The sequence below is a fragment of the Spodoptera frugiperda genome, chromosome 22, assembly GCF_023101765.2.
Source record: "Spodoptera frugiperda isolate SF20-4 chromosome 22, AGI-APGP_CSIRO_Sfru_2.0, whole genome shotgun sequence".
Classification (NCBI taxonomy): domain Eukaryota; kingdom Metazoa; phylum Arthropoda; class Insecta; order Lepidoptera; family Noctuidae; genus Spodoptera; species Spodoptera frugiperda.
The window spans coordinates 5,579,949-5,603,889 of NC_064233.1; the positions used below are offsets into that span (position 1 = coordinate 5,579,949).

General features: G+C 37.1%; 1 protein-coding gene and 2 long non-coding RNA genes across 3 annotated transcripts; all 3 read right to left on the reverse strand.

Moving 5' to 3' along the window:
* Positions 1 to 14,887: 14,887 nt before the first annotated feature.
* Positions 14,888 to 17,651, reverse strand: LOC118279938 (uncharacterized). Its single transcript, XM_035599802.2, has 4 exons — positions 17,515 to 17,651; positions 16,693 to 16,929; positions 15,573 to 15,863; positions 14,888 to 15,052 (listed from the first exon to the last, which is right to left on the reverse strand). The coding sequence occupies exons 1-4, from the start codon at positions 17,566 to 17,568 to the stop codon at positions 14,924 to 14,926; spliced, it is 711 nt and encodes a 236-aa protein (XP_035455695.2). The 5' UTR covers positions 17,569 to 17,651; the 3' UTR covers positions 14,888 to 14,923.
* Positions 17,652 to 19,019: 1,368 nt separating this feature from the next.
* LOC126912076 (uncharacterized) lies at positions 19,020 to 21,723 on the reverse strand. The gene is made up of 2 exons (XR_007706713.1): positions 21,324 to 21,723; positions 19,020 to 19,251 (listed from the first exon to the last, which is right to left on the reverse strand). It is a non-coding gene; the product is annotated as an uncharacterized LOC126912076 (long non-coding RNA).
* Positions 21,724 to 22,594: 871 nt separating this feature from the next.
* On the reverse strand, positions 22,595 to 23,710 carry LOC126912075 (uncharacterized). Its single transcript, XR_007706712.1, has 2 exons — positions 23,568 to 23,710; positions 22,595 to 22,821 (listed from the first exon to the last, which is right to left on the reverse strand). It is a non-coding gene; the product is annotated as an uncharacterized LOC126912075 (long non-coding RNA).
* Positions 23,711 to 23,941: the final 231 nt, after the last annotated feature.

Here is a 23,941-nt window from a genome sequence, read left to right on the forward strand (position 1 = left end):
ATTGCTTTAGGGTGGTCCGAAATTATCTTTAACAAACTTACGACGCTAGAATTTTAATACATAGTATCTTGACAAGCGGTGTTTAGTTCGATGTCCGTGTTGGGCAGTGGATTTTTGGGTATTTTCAGTAACATCCGAGTTTAGTACATATAGGGATTATGACGAGGTATAAAAATTAAATATCTATTTAGTCCGTCAGTTCGGCAATGAATAAAATATTAGACAAGTAATTTTTTATTTTGTCGTATAAGATAACAATATGTAGATAAAACGAATCTCACGTTTAGGAATGGGGGCTAATACGTAATTTCTACGTTACGTACCTAGAAGTGACGTCACGCGCTATTTGAAATCAATACATCTTCGGAACTATTTGTTTCCAAAAGGTCGGTAAAGCACACGTAACGTCTCTGGTGTTTCGGGTGTCCATAGGCAGTGGCGATTGCTTACCATCAGTTGATCCGCCTTCTCATCTGCCGACTTACACTATAAAAACCGTATGGTATTTACAAGAAATACATAGCTTAACATATCCAACCCTGTCTCAAAAATTTTTGACATCTACCATTCTGAACCTACAGACGTAGTTTTTTTAACACTTTTTCTTCTAAACTCCTATCCTAATCAAACTGCGGTGTTATGCTTCAAGTTTTTATGAGGTATAAAAGTGCGGCGCCTGATTTCTGTTTGACAAACGAAAACGACATTAGAAAAAAACTTCATTTGCATATGTTACACCACGGGAATGTTGTTTTAGGCGTATTTTTTGACAAGTCCTACGTTTTTTAGAAGTATTCTGAAGAATTGGTTATATGGTTGAGAGCTGTTATAAGTGGCCGGTAGTGTTATTTCTTTTTTGAGGGTGGAAAATCATCCAATGTGTTCTCTCACACATTAGGTGAGACGAGAGAGTGTCAGACTCTTATTCACTAAAAACCACCCCGTTGCTACTCCTGCTCTTTAAGCTGGGGAATCGGCAATCCCTCAGGTCCATTGCGGCTCCATTTAGGGTTTCTTACTTTCTTCATTAGTTCTACTGGGGTCCATCTGTGGTGGTCTGATGGCTTGAGGGGCACAAGGAACGCGATGCGCCGTTCGCTCGTGTCTGGTTCTGGTCGGGCTTCGAACTACCCTTGCTTGCCGCTTCCGTTCTGCGACTCTAGAGAGCCGCCGTGTCTCCTGCGATTGCTGAGGGGGGGGGGGGAGAGGTTTGTTCCCTTAAGAAGAAGAGTGATAAAATGAGAGAGATAGTGATAAAATGTAGGTATTATTTCTCTTTAGCACACAGTATCGTGCACTTAAGTACTATAAAAACAAACATTTGAACATATCACCTCCTCCTTTTTCGAAGTCGGTAAAAATATTACTTACCGTGTAGTGTTAATTTATATCTGGCATAAAGTTCATATCAAGTGCTTGTTTTTTTTAGCCATTTTGCGCCCAAAACGCTTGTTAAGCGCAATTTTTGCGCGCAATGATGATTAAGCGCAAAATTGTATGGTGTAACTGTTGTAAGGTGAGGTCGTGGGTTCAAGTCGTTTATTTTTTAAATCTTGAAGTGATTTGGAGTAATTGTGTTATGAAATATTGTATAGCTTTTTATTAAGCAGAAGGGGTAAGCAGAGATGCTCGTATTAATCTTATTACACATAAATTTTCACCAGTTATGTTAGTCCCTTCTAAATGATATTATTATAAATGCGAAAGTTTGTGAGTGTGTTTGTGTGTATGTTCAATTCAATTATTACAAAATGATTGAGGGATTTAGATAAAATCTGAAACAGATTAGAATTTAATTGAGTAAAATTATATTTCAGTCCAGAATAAAACTAGGCTACAATTTTTTTTTAAATTTTGGTCTGTCTGTTTGTCCCGGATAAACTCTGAAATGGCTGGACCGATTTTGACGAACTTTTATTGGCAAATAGCTAATATACTAAAGAGTAGATTAAGTTACCTCCTTTTATTTTAGGAGATAAATCTCAATTGCATCCTGAAGTCATTACTTTACGCGGACGAAGTCGCGGACAACAGCTAGTATTGTATAAGAAAACGTCAGTAATCGGTTTTTAACCTTTAAAACATATCTTCCGTAAGTAATTTAAAATAAATTCGTTATGTCAGGTGTTAAGAATCAGATTAAAAATAGCTTGTCACCAGCACATCAAAGTATACTAAAACTGTCAAAATTCTCCAGAGGACTTTCAACCTTAAGGCTTTAATTTTAAGGTTGAATTTCAATTATAAAATATCGCAGTAATGCACCGTTAACCCTTTGGTGGTGATGCATGGGTATATTGGACCGTAAAGTTGTTTTTAAATAATATAACATTGCGACTCTTAATATTTGGTGACAGACAGCTGCCAGAACCACTAGGTTCTGGCATACAATCATTTTGGAAGTTATTTTAACCGATTGAACCTTTTTAACTGTCGTAGAGGTCCGGGGGCTTAAGACGCCCGCTTCTCATGCATGTGCTTGTTTGAAACCTACCAACGACAAGTACCAATGTGACTATTTCCGAGTTATATGTACTTTCTAAGATTTTTCTAGACACCACTGACAAACGGTGGAGAAAAACGCCTTGAGGAAACCTGGGCTTATAATTTTTTGGGTTTTAAATTCCAAAACCTACATATTAACACAAAGACTGCATTGTTGGCGCGGTGGCTAGGCAACTAGCTACCGTGCAAAGTGTAGTTCTCGTACGATCCACAAATTGTTGTTTTGGGTCTGGGTGTTCATGTGTATGTGAAATTGTATGTTTGTAAACGCACCCACAACACAGAAGAAAATCCTGGTGGGGTAACGTTTAAAAAAAAGCACGGACTCAGCCCACTATTTTAAACAAACAATCTTTTTCATAATTATAAGAACATAACCAAACTATTCTTTCTACCACTCATAACTACTATGAAGTACTGTCTACAAGGATGCAACCCAACAAATACCTTTGCCTTTGACATAAAAATGCAATTTGAAAAAAAAAAAACGTACGCGATAAACTTCTGATAGGCGCAAGGATGGTGCGAGCGAGAGGTCGGAGCGTGATAGAGAGAGAGCAACATCATGGAAGGTGTAAAAGATGAAACACGAAAGTGACGCGTGCTTTAGTGATGGGGTAGGATCGCGAATTTAGTTTTATCGATAGTTTCTTATTATTAAGTTTTATCGATAGAATTTTACTATTAAATTTTATCGATAGTTCTTTACTATTATATTCTCTTGTTGGTTAGTTGTGTGTTTGCTTAATTAGTACACCATTGTGTGAGATAGCATAGCTCTACCATTATAGGGTGAGACATTTTAATTACCAAGTTTTATCATTTATTCCAGGTTCTATAAGTTTATAGTTTAGAATTGTATGCAATGTTTATGATAGAGTTATAATTGTAATCTGTATATGGTAACAAGTTAATAGGAATCTTTATCTAATTGAACACTTATTTTTTCCCTTCCCTTAATACTTTCAAATAGTTTAATAATATAATAGTAGAATGAAAGGAAGATGCCGTTTATTACGCCGTGACACACAAGTCACCAAGAATACAGGGTACACAATAAAATTAAATGAAACGTGTGGCGCAACGCAAAAGGCTCAGCTTAATTCCGAGGCCCGTTCACGAAGGTACGAGACTATGACGCTGATTTTCAGTATCAGCCCATATACATTTTATGAAAACATTTCAAAAGTATCTTTTCAAATAATAATCCTTTAAAACTGCCGTAAAAGTTTTCATTCCACTTTATAGTTAAAGTCATTTCTCTATCCATAGTCAAACACAGACAATTCTATCGACACCAACATCGACACCTAAACAATGTCACAGCCACATCCCTAGAGGTCACGGCCTAAAGCCGGCTGGAAACGGGTTCCCTCCGTACTGAGGACGACTAAATAATAATAATAATACATACACACATCGACACGGCATTCGCACTAAAGAAACGAATCAAGGGGTCTCTTTCTCATCCTTTTTTGACCCTAAATTGGACAAAAGACTTAGTTCTTAATAGCAGTTCATCCGTGATCATGGCGCTTGCAACAGTGCCGAAATATCGGAAACTCATCCACATAAATAAACATGGTAAATATCCCGTCTCAAGTTCTAATAATAATGTTAGTGACCATGTCAGTTTAAAAACTTACAAAGGACTTACTGCCACACTCAGAGTCATTTAATGGTTACTTAATTGAGTCCTTAGCAATTGTTTTCGATACAATATCGTTACTAAGGAATAGTTTAAGTACTTAATCAATAAATGTCTCTGAGTGCGGCAGTTAGTTTTTTAAAACCAGTAAGATTGTGGGTTACTTAGCAGTAAGACTGATGTCTGATGCAGTAAGGCTGATACCTGATCTGGAGCTGCGGACAACCTAGCGGATATACCGGGGCTCCGCCTCAGAAAGCAGGAGTAGGAACGGGATGGTTTCTAGTCAGTAAGAGTCTGACACTCCTTCGCCTCGCCCAAGTCGGGAGAAGTCGTTGGATGATTTCCCCCTTAAAAAAGAGGTTTAGTTAGATATTTGTTTTTTAATGTCATATTTATGTATAACGAGATTTTGCTAGCGGCTTCGCCTTGTGAGATAAAAAGTATCTTAATACCCAAGTCAGCTTATACCCTGTCTGTTTACCAAATTTCATCAAAATCCGTGCAGTAGTTTCAGTGTGATTGATAGTATAACTACTCTTCTAATTAATATAAGTTTTTATATTAGAACTAATTGCAATTTCTCCGATATTCCTCATTATTCAAATTGAGGAAATAATGGCGATAGGTTGACCCAGGAATTGAACCTTGATACTCTATGATCTTTGTCAATAATTAGATAGACATTAGCATTTCTGATTATGATGTGAGTTCGTTATTAGTTTTATAATGTGATTAAGAATGCGATAATTAATCGTGAGGTTGTGATTTCGATTTCGGATTCGTACCAGTGTTTATTATATTGAGGTTTTATATTATGAAATTCTTATGTACTTCTCTTAACACGTAACCTGCCACGTAGGTCACCGGTGACTAACGTTAGTGGAGGGTTTGCTTCAACAGTTTTCTGATGGCAGTTAAAGATGGTAAGGATTAAAAAACATGTTTGTGAAGATTTTCAAAGATGGTACAGTTGACGCAGTTGGTTCGAAGTACCAGTGGCCAAGGAGTGGTTTTTAGTCAGTAAAAGTCTGACACTCTCGCCTTACCCAAGGCGGGAGATGACATTAAATGATTTTACGGTCTGCCAGTGACGTTCATGTAAAATTGTATGTTGGTAAACGCACCTACGACCTAGGAAATTAGACCAAATAAAGTATTGTTGTTGTTTAAATTTTAGCCCCTTATAAAAAACGGTCTGATAGTGACGGGCATGTGAAATTGTATGTTTGTAAACGACCCCACGACGCAGAACAAAATGGGAGACGTGGAGAAAACTTTTAAAAATGAGGTCAAAGTCAAAATATCTTTCAAAAACAGTAATGAAATGCATATTCGCAAAGATTCTAGCATAGCAGGCCATAGTTTGTCCAATCACGCAGCCTAATAGCGGCATTGGCCGGAGATTGGCGCTGCCAACATAACAATAGATGCCGGGATTTGGCATAAATTAAGCATTTCCTACGGGGCTATTCGTTTCGGAATTATGCCAATGAATAATATTTGCAGAAAGGTTTACTTTTCATCTTACAATCGTGGTGGCCCGGAGGTTTAAGACGTCCACTTCTTATCTACGAGTGTGCGAGATTGAAACCTACCAATGGCAAGTACTAATGTGACTTTTTCCGAGTTATAATGTACTTTTTAACATTATTTAGATATCACACAAAAACGGTATAGGAAAATATTTTAAGGAAACCTGAGCTTTATAATTTCGCCAACCCGCATTGAACAAGCGTGGTGATTAATGCTCAAACCTTCTCCATTTGAGAAGAAGCCTTTGGTCAGCAGTGGCCACTTATAGGCTGATGATGATTATTTTCATCTATAATTTAGCTGCTACGGCCTCACAGAAAACCGACGAGAAACAACGCTTGCGTTGTATGACCTTAAATTCCTAACCCCCAAAATTCCGGCAACGCATTTGTAACGCCTCTTGTGTTTCGTTTATCCATGGGCGATGGCGATAGCTTACCCACAGGCGATACGCCTGCCCGTTTACCGGCTTATACCATAAAAAATCCTTCAAAAGATAGGTACAAAACCAACAGTCGTATCTACCCATCCATTCTATGACCGTGCCATCACAGTTCAGCATCTCATGAAGCGACCTATGCAAATGAGGAGTCGCAGTAATAGCACTCACTGTTTAAATAATATTACTCAAGTACTGGGATAAATAAAATTATTGTGTCTGCTATAGCTATCTAGCTTCAGTGACGGACAGACTGAATGGAATAAATGATTTGATTTTGACTTTGACTATAGAGCTATGAGTATGACTGTAAAGGAGATAGGTAGTGGGTTCGATTTTCGGATAGAAGGATAAGTATGCTTTCTGAAACACCAGTATTTACTCTTCAATCTTGTCTCGTTGGTCGAATGGTTGCAAGTGCGACTGCTAACCAAGGGATCTCAGGTTCGATTCCCGGATAGGGCAAATCATGACTGATCTTTTTCGGTTTATCAAAAATTTCTCAAAAGTAACACGGAGGCTGGAATTGTGCATAGTACATTTGACAATAGACTCACCCCCTATTACATGGGACTTATAACACAAATGGTAAAAAATAGTGTACATTGTACAGCGGCATTACGTGCCGTAATGTGCACCTCTGCCTACTCCTTCAGGGATAAACGGCGTGAAGATAAAAGAAGCAGCTCCAGGAAACATAAATAAATAAATATATACTGTGCTCTTAAAATCCAAAAGGTGTAGTTAAACTAGGGTTCTAGATAATTAAGGAATTTTAATATTATTATGACTTCGAGAGTACCGTAGTAGTTTGCCAACATAAACCTGTTGAAACAAACATATAAACTCATTGATTTTATTTTATTATAACCTGCGAACTAACTTTTGTCCGCGACTTTGTCTGTATGATTTCAGGATTAGTGGTGTTGTGTTTCATTGGCACTATTTGTGATATAAGTCCCATGTAATAGGGAGTGAGCCTATGAGCATATACTGGGCACAATTCCAGGCTCCGTGCTACTACAGAAAAATTTTCGAAAAACCGAAAAAAGCCTGGTAGTACTTTACCCGACCCGGGAATCGAATCCGAGACCCTTTGTCCGGCAATCGCACTTGCGACCACTCGACCAACGAGGCAGTCTTAATAGTGTTCAAGTTTATCATAAACAGACATACAGACAGAGATCCCTTTATATCAATGAGCAAGATCCTTGACTAGTACATACAGTTGTTTAAAGTTTTTATAGCATAATTAAAGTATATGGTATGTATGCAAATATAAGGATAGGCAGAGAATTCATTTAAATACCGCCCGTCCTGTCTTGCCATACTAGTGTTAAATATTTTCTGTAAACAACGCATTTACTTCGAATCCCTCGGTCTATAAGTCGCTTTGAAATATTTATTCCTTTTCTCAAGTTAATTATGGTTACTCGGTAATTATTTAAAACTAGTTGTTTTTTTTGGACTGGTATAGGCTGGTAAACGAGTAAAGGGTTATCTGATGGTAAGCAATCGCCACCGAAATACTAAAGGCGTGAAAGTGCGTTGCTGGCCTTTTGGGGGTTAGGAAATTTAGGGTTGTTGGGGAATCGGGAGTTAGGAGGTATTGGGTCTCCGGTAACCTCACTTTCGCAACGAAACACAACGTAAATGTTGCTTCACGTCGATTTTCTGTAAGGCCGTGGTATCACTCCAGTCGAGCCGGCCCATTCGTGCCGAAGCATGACCCTCCCACACTCAAAAGTTACTTCGACGTAGTATCACCTGCTTTGCTCGACTCCTATTGGTATGCTGTGCTGTTAAGAAGTCTCGTGTATGATTCCTGGATTGGGTATAGTATCTTAACTGTGGTTTTATGACTGAAAATATTTTCGGATTTGAGATTGACTATAAGTAGAGTTTCTGTTACAACTCGTGACTAAATAATTAAACTTGAGACCTTTTGCTAAACAGTCGAACTTATAACCAGCAAATTGAATCAAGTAACTGACCTGGCCACTTAACCAAATCTTTTTCCACAAAGACAAGCTTTATAAAATATATACCCAACATCACTTTAAACCAGATTTTACTCATATTTTAACATAATCCGACCCCAAAATTATGTTTTGGGACATAATTTAGCATTCAAATGTCCAAAATATAGCCCTAAGGTGTGCAAAAAGCATTGAAATGCGCAAAAAAAGTGAAAAAAATACTCGATTATCGTATAATAAGCGTAAAAAACTTGTAATAATATTATTGACAAGGTATTTCCCGCCAATACAGCGGCCATCTTGTAAAATGGCGTATGGTGTAATGAAATGGAGGAAATAACAATGTTTATGTTTTTTTTTTTATTTATTGCAATTTAAAAGGAGGTTTGTTTCGTATTGTTTCTTTTTTGTTTTTATTCTTATGTTGTGTAGTTTGTTACCGTAAAACGGGGTGAATATAATTCAAAGGGTAAATCCCCATAGGAAAGGCATATTTTTCCCAGCAGATTAGAAGTTTTTCCCAAGATTTATTCACGTGTATTTTTTACCATGTATTCACCCTTCGAATTTTATTCACACCTCGAATTCTATTAATCACTCAAATTCTGTCCACCCCTCGAATTCTATTCACTGCGTTAGGTGTTCTAAAAATGTTCCTATAAAGAGTTTCAATTTAGAAAGATAAGAACAAAGTTACGACAATTTTGTCCATTAATCTAATAAAAAATATATTATAGAATCCATACCACAACCATACAAAAATAGACTTTCTAAATCTAAAAAAAACCAGCAAAACCGCTAAAAAATCTAGAATGCATAATGCACAGACGCTTGCTCATAAAACTACCCTAAACAGACAATTTTTGCAGTCCATTTTCAAACCTAACACGTTACAAATAACGCTGAGAATAGTTTGCAATAAAAGGTATACCTCAATGAGCTAGTAGGAAAAAAATGCGAAACTTATTGTAATGTATTAAAAAAGTCTTCGCGAAAGATAAGTATGATAAAAAGAATATTAAAAAAATATTATATGTTGTTGTACGTATAGGTACATTTTTTCGAAAATAAAATGTAAAAAAATGTAACACGCTACAAACCTTACACGGGTAGCCACCGCAAGATTATCAGGGCTGTCGCTTAATGTTAAAATATTAAAATTATAAATGTTTTTTTCCATTACTGCTCTCATTCACTGCCTCGTTAGTAAAATTTCCCGGAATGCCCGGGTTTGCCAAAGTATTACTGGGCATTTTTTGGATTTTCGATCATTTCTCAGTAGTAGCACGGAGTCTGGAATTGTACCCAGGATATGGCAATAAGCTCCCCCTTATTACATGGTACTTATAACACAAATGGTGAAAAGTGGGTGTACATTGTATAGCGGTATTACGTGCCGTAATGTGCACCTCTGCCTACCCCTAAGGGGATAAAATGCGTGACGTTGCATCATAAAATTATAAATATTTTTTCCCATTACATAATTATACTGTTTGTTGGTCGATTGGTTGCAAGTACGACAGCTAAACAGGAGATCATTTCTTGAGTCGGACAAAAGGGTAATTGGGAATGTCAGTTTTAGTTTTTATTTGTTAGTATAATAGGCATAAAGGATTGCTACGTGTAGGTATATCAATTGGCTCACCATAATCAATACTTTTGTATACTTACTTCAGACTTTTAGTGATGCAGAAAACTCGGGTTTGATTCCTGTGCCTAAATGTTTATTTTCATGGAAATTACATACATACGTACATAACCTCACGCCTGTCTCACATACAGGTAGGCAGAAACAATGAAACGCCACTTGCTACGATTCTTACTTACATATATTATTTCGCTTCATCAACAGTCATCAGTCTTTTCATGCATGCTCGTCAATTAAAAGGTACTTTTTCTGGCAATTAATTAAGAGATCTTCTTGGTACATTACCACAATACCTAATTACCATTACTAGCAAAATTTTGATATTTTTAGTTGAACGACAATCTCAACGTCTTCAGAAAATATGAATATTAAAATACTACTATTGTTATGTAAAACTCATTGATAGACCAGCTACCATCGACAGTTTACCATTTCATACCGCAACCATCTTGAATTTCATACGAAACACATTAAATGCACGCACATGATCGAATTAAAATATCGATTGGAATAAAGCGGAATTTAAAAAAGAGGAAAGTTATGATAATTTGTTTGTCTGCAATGAAAATAATCCTAAACTACTGGATTGACTTCAAGCTGTGGTCTACCTAGTGGGTTTACCGGGGCTCCGGCTCGAAAAGCAGGAGTAGGAACGGGGTGGTTTTTAGTCAGTAAGAGTGTGATATTCCCTCTCACCTAGCCCAAGGCAGGAGAAGTAAATGGATGATTTTCCCACCTCAAAAAAACTTTAATCATTGAATAGCGGAATCAGGGTTTAGTTATTTGATATAAAACAGTCAAAAGTCCAAACAATCAAATTTTATATAACTTACTGCCGCATGCAGACATTTAATGATTACTTAAACTATTCCTTAGTAACGATTTTGTATCGAAAACAATCGCTAAGGCTCGGCAGTCACACTTAAGACCACTGAACCAACGAGAATATAATCTATAATCTTGAGTAAGTAGTCAACTCGGACCAAATGCCTACGGCCCATTTGGGACGAGTTGGGGAAATTAAAAATAAATTAAATTTTTAGTGGTCAACTCGTCCCACTTTTTTTTTTGTATGGATCTTTAAACTTTATCTATGTTTGGGACAGTTAGCAACACAAGAGTAAAAATATTTTTTTATAGTTTTTTTCTTTACTTTCGTAGATTATTTCATATTACAAGGTCCTTACGAAGTAAGAACCTCTTTTTTTAGTGTCGGTTAAATAATTTATTAGCTCAATTTTTTTAACAATCGCACAAATTCATGTGTCATCCAAAATTACTAAGAATAGTAAACATGTGTGGCTTTAACAATGGTCATGGCGTTCACTTATGAAGTAAATGATAACATAGATAGAATGAAGTTCTTAGAAAATCTTTTGTTTTCAACAAAGTAATAGAACTTTATTATTTCCACACTAACCCTTTTGCTACTGACTGTACCTTATCTCATTGTGGTAGTGACGTGGGACGAGTTGACCACTAAAAATTTAATTTATTTTTAATTTCCCCAACTCGTCCCAAATGGGCCGTAGGCATTTGGTCCGAGTTGACTACTTACTCATAATCTTTATTTTGAAATGCCATCAAAAAAAAAGAATGACAATATTTTTTTGCATTCAATAAATAATTCATGAGTGGTAGCCCTACACAGGCGAGGATATCGCACAGCGTGGCAACTCTTGCGCATATCAACACAATGCGAAGAAGTTATTACGGTTTGTATGCAAGCTGGGGTCAGCAGAGAGACAGGTACTGACGTCCTCTCGATATACGATTTACACAGCTTCGTGGAATAAAAATATTCAACAAAAAATGTCGGCTTATTTTCCTGTATTGAGTTCATGTTTATTTTTGTGTGATATAGTGTTATTTAATAACTTTGCGTGTTTTTTAATGGTGGCAGATGTGTGTGTAAAATATTTTTTATTTCCGTAAAAATTATATTAATATATCGTTTCTTATGGTAGCCAGTAAACAAGCAAACTTATAGCCTGATGGTAAGCAATCGCCGCCGCCCATGGACACCTAAAATAATAGAGGCGATACAGGTGCGTTACCCGCTTTGTGGGTTGTTAGGAATTAAAGGGTTCCTTTACTTATTTTAATAAATTATAACTGATTTCTTGTAATAATAAGAGCTATACCTATCTTAGGCTAAATCCTAATGCTTAATACGAAGCACGATGATTATTCCTCATATTCAAAACTAGTTACTTTCACGCGATCTCCTCCGCTCTGCTCAGCTCCTATTGATCTTACAGTGTTTTATAGCCTATTCTTCCTCGATTTAACTATCCAGCACAAAAATATTTTTTCAAATCGAACCAGTGTTCCGGAGATTAATGCGGTCAAACAAACAAACAAACTCTTCCGCTTTACATAATATTAAAATATAGATTGAAATAAAGGTGTTACAAATTTAAAATCCCTACTGTACCAACCAATCCAATAATCGAACACAACACAACACTACCCAACACAACCACACACTCAACAACCAACACGACCAGCAATTAAAAACCCACTACACACGACACAACACGACAAGACCCATCACACAAAAAAGAAATCCCATTCACGACACGTCACAAAGAAAAACACAACGTCACGTTGGAAAATTATTTCAGGATTTTCAGTACAAGACATTGATAAATTACACGCAGATATTTTGAATATTTGAAGGTTATATAAAGGCTATATATAATATATAATACATATTATGTTGTATAGTGGGTGTACTTTGTTCTATAACTAAGGAACGCTGTTATTGTGGCTCCGTGGGTTATGAATTTGGCCCTTATGAGTGCGTGTGTTCATTGTCTTACGGTACGAGAAATCGTGTTAAATTTTGTGAGGAAAATGAGTGTTTTTAGTCACGTCGATTTTCACAGAAAACCGACGTGAAACAATGCTTGCATTGTGTGAGTGAGGTTACCGGAGGCCCAATTCCCCCCTTCCCAATCTTCCCCATCCAACAACCCTTAAATTCCTAACTCCCAAAAAGCCGGCAACGCACTTGTAACGCCTCTGGTGTTTCAAGTGTCCATGGGCGGCGGCGATTGCTTACCATCAGGTAATACGTCTGCTCGATTACCGGCGTGTTTCATAAAAAAAGTGAAAGAAAGAAAAACAGTTTATTTGCACCGATTACAAGGGTAATAAACATAAATAATTGATAAAATAAAAATAGAAGAATACCAGTTAGTATTTGTGAGTATTTATTAACAACATTATAATTCTTATATGTACTTGAAGTCAAAGACAAAGTATGTCTTTTTTGTCACGCCTTTCATCCCCGAAGGGGTAGGCAGAGGTGGACATTACGGCACGTAATGAGCTATACAAAATACACCCAATTTTCACCATTTGTGTTATAACTCACATGCAATTGGAGGTGAGCCTATTGCCATATACTGGGTATAATTCCAAACTTGGTGCTAAACTGAGAAATTTTATAGAAGCACAGTAAAACTTTGCCCGACCCCGGAATCGAAACCCAAACTTCCAAAGTCGCATTTGTGACCACTCGATGGACGAGTTATTTTTCATGGGACTTATAACACAAATGGTGAAAAGTGGGTGTACATTGTATAGCGGTATTACGTGTCGTAATGTGCACCTCTGCCTACTTTTTCGAGTATAAAAGGCGTGACGATACGACGACGATTATCCCAAAACATTACACTCTTCGGCTAAAAATATCCCGTACCGTACACACAGGAACAATGAAAACACACCCCACCCGTGATTTATACACACAAGCCAATGTTGTCGTGTTATGAAAATATTTAATTATTATACAGCCATAGTGTTGCCAGACTAAAGGTGACGATTACCCACACGGTAGCTATAATAAAAGGGTGGGTACAAAAAGTATTTCATTACTGCGTTGCAATTTTGTAGGGGTTAAGTTGGGTTGAAATAGTGTGGAGGTATTTTTAGTATAATGCTTGAAGCAAGTACAAAGAGGAGATGCCATAATGTGATTGTGCACTGTGATATAAAAAAAGGGTTTTCCTCAATGATATTATAAGTAAAAAGGTGTAGATAGGTATAATTGCTTGTAATATTGAAATACTTATTACTTGTATATCTATTATTATGAATTTACATACGATACATACACCCAATTCACATTTTTTGCAATTTCTATCTGTCTGCTTGTTCAGGCTAATCTCTCAAATGGCTGGATCGATTTTGACGGGACTTATATTGGCACGTAGCTGATGCACTAAGGAGTAAATTAAGCTACTTTTATTTTATTTCAGAAATCATTGTTAAATGTGGACAAACTCGCGGGCAATAGATAGTGTTTTAAATAAAACCCTCACATTTTTAGAAGACCTATTTTTTCAACAAACGTCCGCCTTTATGCATTATGCTAGCCATTCCCGATTCGACTGAGAAATTACCACAAAGCGGCCAAGTACCTAATTGAGTGGAAATTTAAGAATTTTAATGGCATAGAGTCGACTTTATTAGTAAAAAAATATGATTTATTTGAGGAGAATGATCTATGAGTAACGTTTTAATGGATTTAAAGTAGTTTAGTTTACCTAAAGTATGCTGTGTCCTATTTTTAACCAAGTTTTAAAAAAAAGAGATTCTCAGTTTGACCTGTATGTATGTATGTTTGTGCGTGATTATAGATTGGATTTACCGAATTGGATGCGGTTTTTAGCATAGTATTTTTCAGAATTTTTCTTAAGGGGAAAATTATCCAATGTCTTCTCCTGCCTTGGGTAAGGCGAGAGGGAGTGTCAGACTCTTACTGACTAAAACCAATTCGTTCCTACTCCTGGTTTTCAAAACCCCTGGTAATTCGCTAAGTAGTCCGCAACTCCGCATCAGCCCTACTGGGCCCCATCTGTGGTGGTCTGATGCCTCCTTGAACCGCGCCCGCGACGCTCCGTACGCACGGGTCTAGTTCTGGGCGAGCAGCGAGCTACCCTTGCTAGCCGTCCGCAGACCCGCACAAACTATGTAGGTGTAGAAAATGACTAATAAAGAATTCTAGTGTATACCGGTTAAAAAAAACGACAAGACCTACTTATTTTATTAAAACAATACACATACAACAACAACACTATTAGAGTAGAGAGTCGAGAGAATAGGAAAGTCACTTCTGACTTTCCTATCCTCTGAATAGAGTTGAAATTACAATGAGTTTAGGGTCGATATTCGCTGTTGTATTCCACTTCGAAGCCTACCGCCGAGCCGTGGCCAAAATCGGGCATGTGGTTCTCATCTATTGGGAACCAGGATCTGAACCGACTGTTCCAAAAACTGGAAGAATCCTGAAATCAAGATATGAATTTGAGGTAAAATGTTGGTATTATTTCATGTTGTAGTGTTCAATACAAAAGATCTATGAAGTTTGTAATATTTATACTTTCTCTGTAATTTCCAAAGGCTCAGAGTGTATGTAAGTATGCTAGTTTTTAAGTTTGTTAGTAAGCCAGTTTGTCGGTTTGTTAGCATGATAGTTTAACAGTTTGTTAGTTTGGATATTTATCCGCCAATTATGCTGAAACTACTGAACAGATTTTGATGGAATTTGATATACTAACAGGGTATGGCAGAAGCTAGTATTATAAACGAGAAAATGTGTTAGTTTGTTTGTTAAATAGTTAGTCTGTCAGTTTGAAAGTATACGGTCCATAACGCAGAAACTAATGAACAGATTTTCATGAAATTTGGTATACAGACAAGGTATGAGCTGATTTGGGTATAAAGGATACTCTTTATCCCACGGGAAAGCTGAGCAAAAGCAAAACCATTGGCAAAATCAAGTAAATTAATAACCTAAAAACCAACCGACTCAGTCTCCTCCGTTTTCTTCTCAATCATGTTACTAGGTTCACTAGCTAAGTTGTCAGTTTTGTTGACAGAACTAGGTCCTAAGCTAGACGTTTCCTTAAATACTGGTCTAAGTGTTATCTCAGTTGTTCTCGTAGGTTTTATTATTTCTCCAGGCGTCTTCTGGGTGTTTTCTCTTAGTTTTGATCCCTGGACGAATGCTGTGTACGAAGATGAAGTAGTTTTTGCTTCGTCCTTGATTGGTTCTAGGAGTAAGTTGGTTTTTGATGGAGTAGCTTCTGGACTTAACTGGAATAAATTAAAAGATTAAGGTTTAAGGTACTATTGAATTGTTTTCAGTTTTTGCAATGACTGCTGTGCTAAAGATTTGGAGTTCGATCCAAATTACTTATTTGATTTTTATGTTTGAATTTCTCAATATTGAATCTTTTGTATTACAAAACTCTGCTGTCATTAAGGGATTGACTAACTAACTGACTGACAGACAACGCACAGCCAAAACTATTGGACCTAGGAAGCTGAAACTTGGCATGTATGTCCGTTAAGGAGTGTTGGGGAGCACTAAGACTTCACTAAATTTGGAATTATTGGGAACGGGAGTCACCTATTTATGCGTACGAAGTTGCTTGCAAAAGCTAGTTCTTTAATCTATAAAACAAAGAGAGTAAAGTTTGTCTGGTTAAAAACCGGAATCCCCAATTCAAAAATATTTAAATTCAAAGCTATCTGTAAACGTATAAAAATTAAGTAACCTCACAAAATGACACATTAAAAAACCTACGATCGAGCTTAAGGCTTCGCTCGATCCGGAGCTGCGGACTACGTAAAAGATTACCGGGGCTCTGGCTCAAAGCAGGAGAAGGAACGGGGTGGTTTTTAGTCAGTAAGAGTCTGACACTCCCTCTTTTGTTTGTTACCATATCACGTTTGCAACCATTTCATTACCTTTTTATTGTAACTTTCGTGAGATATACTAAATTAATTATTATATTATGTTATCGGCTTACTCACGTAACTGTTTGACGAGGAACTCGACTAGTTTCAAGCCATGCTAGAGGCTCATATTTATGAGCAGTATTTCATTACCCAGCCAATTTAATAATACAGAAGAAAATACCTGCTCTGTGACGCTCCTTTCTCGTCTAAACCTTCTACCACGTCCAGTTCTGGTTGGTGGTGATAACTCAAGCGTTCTAGAACGTTTGTGTTCCAAGACCTTGGTCAAAGATTTGTTCCCATCACCCTCCTTATTAAGATACCACCCAAAACCCCTGATAGGTGTCAGTTTAGCACCTAGAAGTCTATGATTAGGTTTCATTATTGTTGAGTTTTGATTTCTTGTTTTCACTGTGATCTGTAAATTAGGGATTTGTGATTTATTTATCTATACTAATCATCATCATGTCATAAGTCATAAGTATGGGAGAGTCATGCATCGGTACGAATGGGTCGGCTCGACCGGAGTGATACCACGGCCTCACAGAAAACCGACGTGAAAAACGCTTGCGTTGTGTTTCGTCGTGTGAGTAAGGTTACCGGAGGTCCAATTACCTGTATTCTCAATCTTCCCAATCCCGGATTCCCCAACAACCCTTAAATGTCTAAACCCCAAAAGGTTGGCAACGCACTTGTAAAGACTCTGGTGTTTTAGGTATCTATGGGCGTCGGCGATTGCTTACCATCAGGTGATTAGCTCGTTTGCCGACTTACGTCCACTGCTGAACATAGGTCTCTCCCAATGACTCGTCGGTTGATGATGAATAGATGATGATGGATTACATTTAAAATGTCTTTGTTTGTTTATTAGTCTTTATTTAACGTAACAAAAGGGTGACTTTATGGTAAGATTTTTATGTCTTAAGTCTGGAGAGAGTTACAAGGCAGTAAAGGGATAATTATAGATTTTTTTTTTTGATGGATTGATAAAGGTTGTACTTACCTGAATAAAACATATAACAACAATTAGAAATAGAAATCTTTCAGTAAACGACATACTGTAATCGTGTGCTTCAGGCCATGGTTCCGCTTCACATACTGCACATGATTACAAAACCTAGGCTGATGTTGTTTGTGATAACCACAGGGTGTAGTGCGTTTATGAAAATAAACTGGTAGGTGCTGATTGAGCAAGTTAACTTGGGTGTCTTCAAAGCCCGAGTAAATAGGTTGCTTATGGACAGACGTGATCCATCGTAAGCCGCATCATCACTTACCATCAGGCGAGATATTGGCCAAACGTCGACATTAATATACAAGATAGATAAAATTTTATATTTTTCATTGTTTAGGGATCTCGAGACTGCCTGTTTAGTAGAGTACAAGTACGCCTGCTGAACAAGGGGTCTTAATGCAATAGAGTTCGATTCCCTGCTCAGGCAAAGAGTATCATATCAAACTAAACAAATTATAGTGTATGTGTCCACTATAATATATCTAAAGTATGTATTTTGTCTAAAAATGATAATTGACACCATTTTTCCATCTAACTAAAAGAGCGAAACCGTAGATAGAAGGCTAGCTTGTTACGTGTTATGTACTAAATGTATAGAAAAAAATACATTATATGTTTTTCATGTCATATTTCTTGCAACACCCTATATTGATCATTTTAAAACACAACTACTTTTACAGTCATCTAAACAATATAAAACTTTAAGTGAATAACAATAAAGTTCAAATTACTACGTCTTACATTTTTTAAGACGCAATCAGTATGTTTGTAACAAAAGTATAGTATGTTTATTTTTACGCTATGATATTAATCTGCTCTCAATTTCGTCATATGTGTGAACTATATTCATTGTTATTGTATGTGTATAAATGTCGATTTACTCATATTCTCAAAAAAAATAGTCTCAATTTAAGTATGACTCCTTAATTTAATGTGACTCCTATGGTGTTGCGGGTGTCCAAGGTTCTGGTCGTTTACTATTAGGTGACCAGTCTGCTCTTTTATCCTCTATTCTATAAAAAAGTATTAAATATAATTAAGACTTTGGCTTAAGTAAGTGAAGTATTTTGAGTTTGAAATTAGTATTTTCAAAGACGAAATAGAATACATACTGAATCATTTTTATGTAAAAATAACTATTATATTATTTTAGTCATTTTCATGTTCCTAATTATTAGATTTAGATGTTTAGATTTCAGCTATGATCCCACTGTAGAGCTAAGCCCTCCCTACCTTCCTTCCACTCCTCTCTGTGTAAATTATTTTGCAGCCAATCCTTGTCATAGATGTCGAGTTCGTCCCGCCATCTCCTTCTGGGCCTGCCGCGACGTCTGTGGACGTTGAGTGGACTCCACTCAGTACGCTCTATTAATAATTTTAACCACTAAAAATATGATAAAATGTGGTCGCTTCCGATCAGGTGAGATAGTGGTCAAGCGTGAACCTATAGACAATAAAAAAAAATGTTCTAGTGCCAATCAAACTACATTAAATTACTATACAAACAGTCCTTTATTTATTTTAAATTTCACATAAGAAAAGTGATGGCATTCATATTCATCCGAAGAAGAAAGGTGGTGGCGGTGGTGGTAGCGGTGGCGGGAGTACAGGTCCGTAATAAGGTCCGAAGCCAGGCCCGAATCCGGGCCCATACCCATGGCCGAAACCGTACCCGTACCCAGGTCTATACCACCCCGGTCCGCCCCACCAATGGCCTTGTATATCCTGTAAATATACAAAAATAAAATTATAAGGGTGCTTTTCTACCAGATATGTGCTGTGTAACTATACTACGAAGATGTAATAGCCGCTGAAGAATAAAGATGTAAAAGTTGTAAAACTATGTAACCGTTTCCACCGACACTAAGCTATGTCGCTGTGTGAGGAAGATGTGCTATGAAGATACGGGCATCTCCTTCCTTTATAGGCGCCGGCGCAAAACAAAGGAAGGAGAGGAAGATGCGCAGTTCGAGTATGCGATGTATCGATAGTAGGGTATCCATAGCACGTATCTTTCCGTATTAAAAAACATAGGTTAGCTGAGTTCGTTCCCGGAGCTGTGGACTGCCTAGCGAGTTACCGGGGCTCCGGTTCGAAAAGCAGGAGTAGGAACGGGGTAGTTTTTAGTCAGTAAGAGTCTGACACTTCCTCACGCCTCACCAAAAGCGGGAGAAGTTTATAGATGATTTTTCCCCCACACAAAAAGCGAGGAGATTATACAAACCCTCTTTATATAGAGGAGGCCTATAGTAAAGAATGCATTGGGCTGTCACAGGTCGTTAATGTTTTTGTGGTTGTCACATTTAAATAAGTATAATAAAAGACGTTAATGACCTTGAAACTTAGTTCAAATTCCATTGACCGAGACATAAAACCACAAATGTCAATTAGCAACTAAATGTGACAAGTTGTAGTACAAATAATACTCATACATAATTACTGTAGTAAGTACCTATAGATGATTTTGTTAGTAGCTGATGGCCGCGGCTTCACTTGCGTGAATAATAGTGAACTACTAGCGACCCGCCCCAGCTTCGCATGGGTGCAATAGTGATATATTATGCATGTATTATACATATAAAACCTCTTGAATCACTCTATCTATTAAAAAAACCGCGTCAAAATCCGTTACGTTTTTTTTTAAGATTGAAGCTTACAAACGGACAGACAAAAGCGAATTTGTTTTATACTATGTGGTGAAGCATAAGTACCCTAAGTTACTCCTTAGTCCAGAGCTGCGGACTAGCGGGTTTACCGGTGCTCCGGCTCGAAAAGCAGGAATAGGAACGAGGTGGTTTTTAGTCAGTCACACCCTCTCGCCTCTTCCAAGGCGAGAGAAGTCATTGGATGATTTTTCCCCATTAAAATAGCTACTCCTTAGTAAATGAGCTACCTTTCAATAAAAAAGTTCCGTCGTAATAGGTTCTGCCATTTCAGAGATTAACCAAAGCAAATAGATGCAATGTTGTGTTTAATATATTTAGAATTTTTTTTTCGTTAGTTTTAAATTTCAAAAAAAAAAAGTATTAAAATAATCTTTTTTTCTCCATAATACTCCAGCTACCTGCTAATAAAATTCCCGTCAAAATAGGTCCAGTCATTTCAGAGATTAGGCCAAACATTGCAAGATATACAGACAGACAAAAATTGTAAAAACAAATATTTTGGTGTATGTATCGCATGTATATTCATATTATGCGTATTATAAGCGGTTATTTCAATATTTACAAACAGACTCTAATTTTATTTATTAGTCTAGTTTGTTGACTAGAAAGAGCAATGACATTTATAGCGTTCTTTCCAGAAGAATTTGGTAAACAACTCTACATAATATAAGTGACAGTCACTTTAAGCCCCTAATATTTGCTGCAGACTGCCCAGCAGGTTACTGGGACTCCGGATTGAAAAGCAGTAGTAGGAACGGGATGGTTTTTAGTTAGTAAGAGTCTAAGGAACGGGGTGATTTTTACTCTCTCTCGCTTCGCCCAAGGTGGGAGAAGTCATTGGATGAATTTCCCACCTATAAAAGAGGGGGTCTGTTGAGCAATAATTTTATCGTTATAAGTCAATGTAACTGTTATTCTTGAAACTTTAGTTGGGACCTATTTAACAACCATTGGTAATATAATTTCTATTTGTGATATAAATTGAAGTATGCTGTCCCTATGTTATGAATACCATGTAATAAAGGGTGATTTTATTTATATTAGGTAATCAAGTAGAAGAAATAAATTGTAGATAGGCTCAATTCTATTCTAACCTGTCAATTTAATTTAAAAAAAAGGTATATTACTCACCTGAGCTAAAAAGACAAGTACAACTAAAACAATGATAAAACTATTAAGAAAACCCATCTTTTAAACACTACACTTGCTTCCCGATACACCAAAACATATAGTTTAAAACATATACACCCAACTAAATCGATTTATATACAAACGAAAAACAAACTTACACAAACCGTCCTGAAAATGTAAAATAGGTCTTATTGCAAAGAGTTAAGAATTAAAATGTATTAAACGAGACGTGTTTTTTAAAATGGTTTTCGTGTAATATGTACTATTGATTTTGACATATATATGAGAAATGGTGTGCCTAGAATAGGTGATAGTTTTCCTATACACGGTGTAACAAAAAGGGGGTAGTAACAAAAAGGGGGTATATACATATCAAGTGCACGGTTTCTAGATAACATAACAAACGATACGGGAAGGGTTTTTTAAACTCATGTTTTCATAGAACGAAGTAATTTTTTCCAATGCATAAAATTCCAGAAACCGCACATCAAAAAAAATTAGATAGACAGGTACTAGGCGATCAGATTTACAGAATAAATGTTTCGTAATTTGCAAGTGACCCCTGAAGTGTTGTGTTACGTTTGTATGATTTAAAATCAAAAACCATGCGACAGCAAGTATTTGGTACCAAATTTTTTTTAAACGTATTTTAAGCTGAAACTTTGTATAGAGATTCTATTCAACCTGTATACTTCAGTTTCTTGATGTATATGGGTATTTTGTTACACGCTGTATATGTAGAAGTTTATTCCTTTACCATATCATAATATATTGATTTAATATAGGTATTTAGCGATAGTATGTTGATTGGCTAAAACAGTGCGTAGTTAATCTGAGAGTAGGTACAATACAGATGTGTGTTTGTTTATATGTTTCTGTATAACTCCTAAACGGCTTGACCGATTGTGATGATTTTTTGTACAGAGTTATTCCAGGTTCTGTAGACAATAATGTAGTGTTCTTTTTGCTGTGAATTGGTTTGTAAGTCGTAATAAATGTAAGTGTGGGAGAGCCATTCTTCGGCAAGAATGGGCCGGCTCGATCGGAGTGATACCACGGCCTCACAGAACACCGACGTGAAACAACGCAATTACCCACCTTACGGAACAGGAAGGGGGTAATTAGGCCTCCGGTAATCCCACTCAGACAAAGAAACACAATGCAGGCGTTGTTTTACGTCGGTTTTCTGTAGGGCCGTGGTATCACTCTGAGCCGACCCATTCATGCCGAAGCATGGCTCTCCCACAGTTATAAAAGAAAACATCAATGAATTAATATTTCAACAGTCCTTTATTCACATAACATTAAAAAAAAAAATCCTTATTATATTCTATCCAGTCCATCTTCAACCAAAGAACAGTGGTGGTGGTGGTGGTAGCGGTGGCCCGTACACAGGTCCATAGTAAGGTCCGAAGCCAGGCCCAAATCTAGGGCCGAAACCGTACCCGAACCTGGGTCTATACCAACCAGGCCCGCCCCAAAAATGGCCTTGTATGTTCTGTAAATAAAGAAGAAAATTCTTTAGAAATATTATAAACAGGAGAATTCTTAAACGTTGAGAAAAAAAAAATTTTCTTTGAATTTTACTTTGTTGAGAAAAAAAAAATTTTTCACACGGTCCCTAAAAAGTGTGTGAGTGGACATAACAAGTGACAGATGCCAGAAATCGCAAATAGAAGATCGACGAGCAAATCAACGGATGACGTCATAAATCTTATATTGCACATTATGAGCTCTACATGCGAATAAACATGGATAGGAAATCTCAACGAGCAACAGTTGGCAGAAAGCCCGCCAGGCATGATCACCTCCCCTGGTCGGAGGATCCTCCTTTTCTTAGGGCACTTTAATCACTTCCTTAGAAGTGTAATATAAACACACTTCTACAAATCGTCATAAGTAAAAACCACCCCGTTACTACTCCTACTCTTCGAGAACGAATCCTGGTAGCCCGCCAGGTATTCCGCAGCTCGAGCATCAGCCCTACTAGGCTTCATCTGTGTTGGCCTGATGGCTCTTTGAGGCGCGCGCAGAACGCAACGGGTCTAGTTCTAATCGGGCTGAGAGCTACCCATGTTCCCTGTCTGCAGCCTACACTTAGGGTGGCCAGAAATAGTCACGGAATCCTCAACGTCCGGGGCGCGACTCCTGCGACGTTCGTTCCCTCATTACTGAACATGACTGCTTCGCAGAAGGAGAAGGAAGTATACTACTCTAAACGAAATAAAGAATAAATGCACCAACCTGAGCTAAAAACACGAGTCCAACCAAAACAACAATTAAACTTTGAAGAAATCCCATTTTTGCAACACCACACTTGTTTCCTAATTCACTAAAACTGATTGATTTACATACAATCGCCGATGCATCAGACATATATACAAAATAATTACAACCTTACATATACTGTCCTGAAACTTCTTGATAAGCCTTATTACCAAGGTGTTAAGAGCTAAAATTAGTTAAACCAAACGTATTTTGATCATGGTTTTCTTCTAAACCTTAGTATTGATTTTAACATATAAATGAGAAATGGTGACTATAATAGCCCATAGTTTTCCAGTGTTAGGGTTATTCCCTTATTATGTCATTTGTTGATTTAAATCATTAAAATATAG